The 8,726-nt window shown below is 43.2% G+C and overlaps 1 protein-coding gene across 1 annotated transcript; it reads right to left on the bottom strand.

The window, feature by feature from the left end:
• Positions 1-2,123: 2,123 nt before the first annotated feature.
• Positions 2,124-7,712, bottom strand: LOC311113855 (uncharacterized protein). Its single transcript, XM_084189145.1, has 4 exons — positions 7,672-7,712; positions 6,243-6,338; positions 4,400-5,737; positions 2,124-2,609 (listed from the first exon to the last, which is right to left on the bottom strand). The coding sequence occupies exon 3, from the start codon at positions 5,643-5,645 to the stop codon at positions 4,518-4,520; it is 1,128 nt and encodes a 375-aa protein (XP_084045271.1). The 5' UTR covers positions 5,646-5,737; positions 6,243-6,338; positions 7,672-7,712; the 3' UTR covers positions 2,124-2,609; positions 4,400-4,517.
• Between the last annotated feature and the right edge of the window lie 1,014 nt (positions 7,713-8,726).

Raw genomic sequence — 8,726 nt, 5'->3', positions numbered from 1 at the left:
CGTGAAGAGGGGGAATCAAAACTTTATCTTCTGATAAAGTTTTCCCTATTTTGCCAATTACACTGTTAGCTTGTGTCACGTCTTAAGTTTTCCTTCTTTACTGTTACTTGGTCACGTCTCTGGGGAGACGTGAAGAGAGGGATTTGTCGTAGTAAATATATAATGTTATAGCTTGGTCTGACTAAAATCTTGTGCATGACCCATTTTGTGTTGGGCCTTTGTATTCAATACAATGGACAAAAGAGTCCTATCTTGTCAGCCTTGTCAGCAGGTGGCTAAGGACAACACCCACGCCATAGGTCTCTCAGTTCTTCCAACTCACAAGTTCTTGCTCTGAGGATACACACACACACACCCACACACACACACACACACACACACACACACACACACATCATCACTGATAAACACACACACACACACACACACACACACACATCATCACTGATAACACACACACACACACACACACACACACACACACACACACACACACACACACACACACACACACACACACACACACACACACACACATCATCACTGTTAAACACACACACACACACACACACACACACACACACAAAAATCCCCTTCTCTTAGGCTGAACATCTGAAGACAGAGAACCCGACTCAGAGCCAATGCAACAGTGATACTAACCTGGAGGGGACCTCGCCCAACTCATCAGGACCAATCAGAAGATCAGAACTACTAGATTCAACCTACTTCATTTTATTGTATAAAATGTCAGCACACAATGTTTCGGGGCTCTCTTCTGATAAACTCCCTACGAGTTTGACGAACGGGTCCGTGCACGCTATTCCAGATATCTTTACCTCTGAATAAACTGCCTTATATTATACAATTATCCACCTTGTCCGAAAGTCTCTACTTGGTCTCCGTTCTCCAGTAAACTTGTGATCATCAACAGAACCAGATTTGTATCTGACTTCAAACCACCTAGGAAGGTAATTTGAAATGTGGCTTGAAATATCCGATTCCATTTGGTTTTTGGCTGTTCAGACTGCAGGAAAAAGAACAGATTCGAATCGGATATGCAAAACAAAAGGATTTAAGTCATTTCAAACTGCCAATGTGAACAAGGCTTTAGTCTCTCCTGTTACATGTGAATGAATACCTACTTTTATTAGTGTCTGTCTCCCCCTATTGGCTGTTTTCTACAAGCTCAGTTTCTTAGCTGTCATGTGACCTGTAAACAGGAAGTTGATGTTTCTGATGGAAGATAACCTTGCATTTGATTCTGCATGTCTGTCGTAATCACCATCAATATAGAAATGCGTAATGCCTGTTATATGTATGGCTCTGCCCAGGGGCGTAACTTATATATATACATATATAAAAAACATATATATATATTTTTTTCATCCAGTCAGATAAACACTCAACAGCCTACCCGACCGCTCAGAGACGTCCGCATGGTCCTAAAGCACATCGGAATTTCGTTTTGAATCACATTCCAATGACATAACTGGAAAATGCTATTTCAGAATAGTGAAAGTTACGCCCCTTGCTCTGCCTTTAGCAACTTGTTTTGTATCCAGATCAGCTGCATTGTCCTCCTGCTTCATGAACGGTGTCTTTAGACCAGTATATTGTTAAGGAATTATTCACACAACCAAGTTACCTCAACAGGTAACAATGTTTTGTATTGAATGGGTGAGGAATTGAGGATTTATTATGTGTATTTGTATTTTTTTTATGTCAGGCTTGGGGAGAGGCCAAAGTGTGTCACAAATAGCAACCTATTCCCTATTTAGTGCACTACTTTCGACCAGGGTCCATAAGGCTGTGGTCAAAAGTAGGACGGGAGGAGGGCTGAATTTAATTAATGTGGTCAGTGTGAAAACGATGATTGATATCAGTCCAGAAATATTGTTAGAAAGACTTGCTAAGCGTTGGCACCGTGTGTAGAGTTTGCACATGTTTTTTCAGTATAGGGGATAAGAGTCCTAAAGCAAAGCTAAAACATTTACATATTTACCTTAATGTTTTCTTCTTTCTGTTAACCTACGTTTAAAGGTTCATGTGCTATAGTCCCTATGGCCACTAAACAGAACACAGCATCCTCACATTTCTTATTTAATAGAAGCAGTGCCATTTCATACCATTACATCATTTCATAGAAGTAGTGCCATTTCATACCATTACATCATTTCATAGAAGCAGTGCCATTTCATACAATTTCATACAAGTAATACTTCATTAATAAACTGTTTAAGAGGGAAGAGGACAAAGCTGAAACTGATACAGTGTTGTGACTGATCCAAAAGGCTGCAAATAATCTATTGCCGAAAATGAATTACAGCTGAAAGCAAGAATGATAATGCCATGTACAAGTAAATGCATGTGCTCACAGTTAATTACACAATCTTTGGGAAAATGTTAATGTACAACAAACAGTTGAAGATTATAATATAATAAACACATTTAAACAAGATGTGGATTTGACCTATATGTCATTTCTCACAGATCCAGCGCAGCATGTGGTCGCATCGTTCCGGTTGGCCAAAACGCCGTCCAGATGGTATTCCTCGGCACAGTCCTCGTTGTTGGAAACTCCATGGTCCGACTGACCACGCTTCCAGTGCCTAAAGACAACACACACAGCGTCCACCATATTGGTTTTCAAATATTCAGATCTGGGTTGCGTTCCAATAATCTCTCCTTTCTCCTGAAGTGTGCGCTCAACCACTACTTCCCACGGATCTAAAAGCATTGGGTTGGTGTAGGCATGTGCATTAGAGGGAATTTCCACACACCAGTGATTTCCTTTCAAATCCATTAAGGGAAGTGGGCAAGTGCACACTTATGGAGAAAATATAGAATATTGGAACGCACCCCTTGGCTCTTTCTGAATTCACCTTCCCTCATTTCCTTGTGTCCTCTCTCCTCGCCTCATTCCCAAACCACATTGGAAGAGAAGATCCAAGGTCCCTCCCCTCAGAAGTTCTCATCCAATGTGTTTTGAGAAGGAATCAAGGACAGGCAGTTGCGACCCGTCATTCAGGGCAGGTGGGGCAGAGCATTAATTTTAGAATTAATTAATGTCACATATCAGTTCATTCAATTCACATATCCCCTTGCTTACTCACTCTCTCGCCCCTCTCCCCCCTCTCTTTCTCCCTCTCTCTCCTTTATCCCCTCTCTCTCTTCTCTCTTTCTCCCTCGCCCCTCTCCATCTCCCCTCTCTCCCCTCACACCTTTTGCTCTCCCCTCTCACTCTCTCTATCCCATTTCTATCACACTCTCCCTTCTCTCTATTTCCACTTCCTCCATCACCCCTCTCTCTATCACCTCGCTCACTCCCCTCTCTCCCCTCTCACTCCCTCTCCCCTCTCTCTCCCCTCTCTATCTCTCTATCTCTCTCTCCCCTCTCTCTCTCTCTCTCTCTCTCTCTCTCTCTCTCTCTCTCTCTCTCTAATGCTCTCCCCTCTCTCCTCTCGCTCTCCCCTCTCTCTCCTACCTCTATCTCCCTCTCCTCTCTCATGTCACATCAGTTAATTCATATTACATATCTCTTCTCTCTCTCCCCCTCTCCCTCTCTCCTCTCGCTCCCCCTCCTCTATCTCCCCCTTCTCCCTTTCCCTCATGTCAAATATCAGTTAATTCATGTTACATCTCTCTCGCTCTCTCTCTCCCTCTCCCCTCTCTCTCCCTCTCTCCTCTCTCACACCTGCTCCTCCTTGCTATTTATCACCAGATCTGCTCCACCACTCTTCCAGTACCTACAGACAACACACACAGTGTCCGCTATATTGGTTTTCAAATATTCAGATCTGGCTTGCGCTCCAAAAATCTCTTCTTTCTCCTTAAGTGTGCACTCATCCACTACTTCCCACAAATCTAAAAGCATTGGTTGGTGTAGGCATGGGCACTAGAGGGAACTCCTATATACCAGTCATTTCTTTTTAAATCCATGAAGGGAAGTGAACAAGTGCACACCTCTGGAGAAAGTAGAGATTATTGGGACAGGTTTCCTTCACGACAGGTTTTCCTGATTTTTAGACAACTGTTTAGCTCTGTTGGAGAAATATACTGTATGTTACACGTATTGAACAACACATTCTAACATTGTAATTAACTGTTGGTAAATCCATAACGAGGGTGCACACAGGAGGTTAAATTCCGAAGCTCTACCCTTCTCCTGAAATGTACACTCTCCCTCATGGAGTTAAAGGAATATGGTGAAAACTCCTTCCAGCCATACTTGCACCAATCCAATGCATTTAAATGCATGACTGAACAAGTGCACACTTCTGGAAAAGGTTAGAGAATCGGAACGCAGCCAGTGTCCAAGTGCACACTACAAGTGCACACTTCGGGAGAATGAAGGGTAGATAAGAGGGATGCAGCCCTAGTGACTGATTTGACAACTTACCACACCCAGAGATCTTCTTCTCCAGCATCACCTTCTCATTGGTCAGAAGACTGACCCTGTCACTAAACCTGTCCTTTCTATAGTCAGGGCAATGTAACGCTCCTCTAACTGTTTTTTGTCAGTTTTCTCTTGGTCTCTGACCCTCTGTAACTGGTCTCTCTCCCTCTGTAACGGGTCTCTCTCCCTCTGTAACGGGTCTCTCTCCCTCTGTAACGGGTCTCTCTCCCTCTGTAACGGGTCTCTCTCCCTCTGTAACGGGTCTCTCTCCCTCTGTAATGGGTCTCTCTCCCTCTGTAATGGGTCTCTGACCCTCTGTAACTGGTCTCTCTCCCTCTGTAACGGGTCTCTCTCCCTCTGTAACGGGTCTCTCTCCCTCTGTAACGGGTCTCTCTCCCTCTGTAACGGGTCTCTCTCCCTCTGTAATGGGTCTCTCTCCCTCTGTAATGGGTCTCTCTCCCTCTGTAACGGGTCTCTCTCCCTCTGTAACGGGTCTCTCTCCCTCTGTAACTGGTCTCTCTCCCTCTGTAACGGGTCTCTCTCCCTCTGTAACCGGTCTCTCTCCCTCTGTAACGGGTCTCTCTCCCTCTGTAACCGGTCTCTCTCCCTCTGTAACGGGTCTCTCTCCCTCTGTAACCGGTCTCTCACCCTCTGTAACGGGTCTCTCTCCCTCTGTAATGGGTCTCTCTCCCTCTGTAACGGGTCTCTCTCCCTCTGTAACGGGTCTCTCTCCCTCTGTAACGGGTCTCTCTCCCTCTGTAACGGGTCTCTCTCCCTCTGTAATGGGTCTCTCTCCCTCTGTAACGGGTCTCTCCCTCTGTAACGGGTCTCTCTCCCTCTGTAATGGGTCTCTCTCCCTCTGTAACGGGTCTCTCTCCCTCTGTAACGGGTCTCTCTCCCTCAGTAACTGGTCTCTCTGCCTCTGTAACGGGTCTCTCTCCCTCTGTAACGGGTCTCTCTCCCTCTGTAATGGGTCTCTCTCCCTCTGTAACGGGTCTCTCTCCCTCTGTAACGGGTCTCTCTCCCTCAGTAACTGGTCTCTCTCCCTCTGTAACGGGTCTGTCTCCCTCTGTAACGGGTCTCTCTCCCTCTGTAACGGGCCTCTCTCCCTCTGTAACCGGTCTCTCTCCCTCTGTAACCGGTCTCTCACCCTCTGTAACTGGTCTCTCTCCCTCTGTAACCGGTCTCTCTCCCTCAGTAACTGGTTTATGTTCGCCCTGCACTGGTCTATGTCTGTAGACATAACCATGAGACTACTGGTATCTGGCTGGTCTCTGTCTTGTGCCAGTCCAGTGGTGTTGTAACAGTCCTCTAACTGGGTTCTCTCTTCGTTAGAGCAGGCTGAAAGAAAAAAAAGAGAAGTTCCTGGGATGTGTCCCAAATGGCACCCTATTTATTATATGGTGAGCTACTTTCTATCAAAGCCCTATGTGCCCTGGTCAAAAGTAGTGCACTTTAAAGAGGATAGGATTCCATTTGGGACACAGACCTGGTTGTGGTGTGTACATTGTACACCGTGTTCAGTGACTTACACAAGGCCAAGGGCACCAGTTACCGTAGTTGCTACATTTTCCGTTGACAATGTCGACATTCTTTTTTTTGTGTGTCAACAATATTGACGAACTATTGGTCCCACAAGCCATGTAAAGTCAAGTCTGAATTGTGATCCTTGCTTTGTGAGATCAGAACTACAGTGTGATAATGAAATACATATCTGTCCTATGGGTCCTGGTCAAAAGTAATGCACTAAACCTGGAATGGCACCCTATATGTGTATATATATATATATATACTACTTTTGACCAGTGAACTAATAGGGTGTAATTTGGCATGAAGCCTCACTCACAGAAAGCCAGCCTCAGGGAGATGTTGAGAGTGACTTGTAGAACACACAGGACTCCAAAACACACGGCAGCCAGGCTGTAGAGTCTTGGTTTTCCATCTGCAGAGGAACACACACACACACACACACACACACACACACACACACACACCATCCTACATTATGATTCAAAACAGAACAAACAACCTCCTACAAATCCTTAACTAATTCTGAGAACCTAACATTCCCAGTGTGTCATTGGTTTTCCCCCAATTTTGGGTTGGCAGCAACAGTTTGCTCAAGAGTGTGGTCATCTCAAATATGATAAACAGGAAGCTACTGCATGAAGAAAGGACCAACGTTACACAATATAGCTGTAGCATGATTTAAAGGGGCAATCTGCGATTACTATAACCATTTTTTTAACAGCAATTTAAATTAGTGATATTTACCTATTGATTCTTGAAAAATGTAACTTAGAAATACCTAATGAGCTTAGTTTAACTGTCTAACCCCATCAGAACCCCCCAAATAAGCTTGTTTTACGATGGAATTATAAACAAGCACTGTATAGCCTAAAATGGTTCATACTATCATTTTGATCATGAATGGTGTTAGCAGTTGATATTGTTCTTCAATAACACAGACCCCAAAGCAAATTTATTCAAAGATATCAAATCATTGTCATTATGCTGGAAAGTAGATGGCAGATGTTCATTCTTCCCTGTCCTCAGTATTTCTCCACTGAACAAAGAGACAGGATGAGGTTTATAGCCTCAATCCTAGCAGGTGGCTGACCAATTAGAATTCCTTGCAATAAAATTGGGCCAATGGCCAAATACCAAGAATCCCGTTTCAGGCTCAATGTATAGACAACTTGGACCAATGAGAACTTGCCACATGTAGCTGTGAGTCCCTGGTTGGAACCCCTACACAGATTCTAAACAGATGTTGAACTGAAAAACAACTATTTCCATTGATTCCCTCTTGACCTCTAGTCCTCTGTGTTGTGTATTTATCTTAGAATATTCTTATAATGGTCAGTCCTTGCATACATACTGTAGCTCTCTCTATGAATTTAAGAGTAGTTATATTTCTCCAGCCCCGTCTCTTAGCTGTTTAACAAAAACAGTGGCGGGGTGTCCCCTGTGTTGTTGTTTTAAAAATGTTAATTAAAATGAATCTTATTTAAATAGTTCCAATAACTAAAGTGAAAAGATACATTGAATGCATATATTTTAGTGTACGTGACCCCAGCAGGTTTTGAACCCCGCGCTCCATACCAACTGAACCACACAGAAGACAGAACCCCCCAAAAATGTACAAGTGTTTTTCCATTATGTGGTATTAGTGTGTGCGCGTGAATGTGTTCCATTTGTACGTGGCAGACCTGCCTGCGTACATCAGCTCCTGTGTGTGAGAGAATAAGATGCACAGAATTCTTAGTTCTTACCTGAGAGATGGGTCTCTGACTTCAAGCTCCTTGTTGCTCTGTTCCGGTTTTCTTCAGTAACTTCGTTTAATTCAATCACCTGTTTGTTGTCGTAGTTGGCCATCTTAACTAACCGTACCGAATCTATAAATGATTACCCCAATCAATCAATTAATCAACTAATTCAGTATGTCTGACCTCTTATTGTAATATCTATGATTCTAATTTACTTTTACATACAGTATTAACTTACTTATGATTACCTTTCTAACTGACTCCTAATGGTAATATCTACTGTATGATTCTAACTTCAATGACCAGTAGTTGAGTAGTTACTCTGATGTGCTCTGGTTTTCTTCAGTAACTTTGTTTAATTGGTCCATCTCTGATGTCTGTCTGTGGTGCACTGCAGTTGATAGAATGTTTTAAGTGTCCAATCACTTTTCAAACAGGACGTCATATTTTGCAAGGCCTGTTTGTGGCATTGTTCATAAGGAAGTCACGTTATGTCTTGCACTCTGTGACTGGCCATCGATGGCCAAATAGGGGCCTTTTTACCAATCTATGCTGTCTGTGAAAACATCAGTGTGAGGAAATATTCAGAAGTGTGTGTAGTAAATTTGTCTGCATCTTTATCAAAGGTTTTAAAGGGGAAATGCAGATGTTTGTGCATGCGTGCGGGTCTGCCTGCGTACAGTGTGTGTCCTCTAAGTTCTGTCCTGCCATCTGTCTGTGTCCAACTGGCAGGTGACACTCTTTTGTATCCAATCACATTCAATCAGGAAGCTGGTAGACCTCAGAGGACATTGTTCCTTTATTTATTAATCTGTGCTTTTGTTCTTCTTCTTATGAAACTGATTGATGATACTAATTCATAATGAAAATAATCTAGAAAAATAATGACTCAATTTAGCAGAAGCCCACGTGGCAAATCACATGACATGTTGCTAATAAAAACAATGAATACGAGCGTTTTACAGAGGACAGTATGTCTACACAGTCCTCTAAATCATAACATTATTTAAAATATGATTCTTCCTCCACTGAGGCTCTCTCAATAGTCTTTCCTAGGTTCC

The sequence above is a fragment of the Coregonus lavaretus genome, assembly GCF_964263955.1.
Source record: "Coregonus lavaretus genome assembly, contig: HAP1_SCAFFOLD_3136, whole genome shotgun sequence".
In the NCBI taxonomy this organism is placed as follows: Eukaryota; Metazoa; Chordata; class Actinopteri; order Salmoniformes; family Salmonidae; genus Coregonus; species Coregonus lavaretus.
Note: the sequence above shows the minus strand (reverse complement) of the source record. Positions and strands in the feature narration are given on the sequence as shown.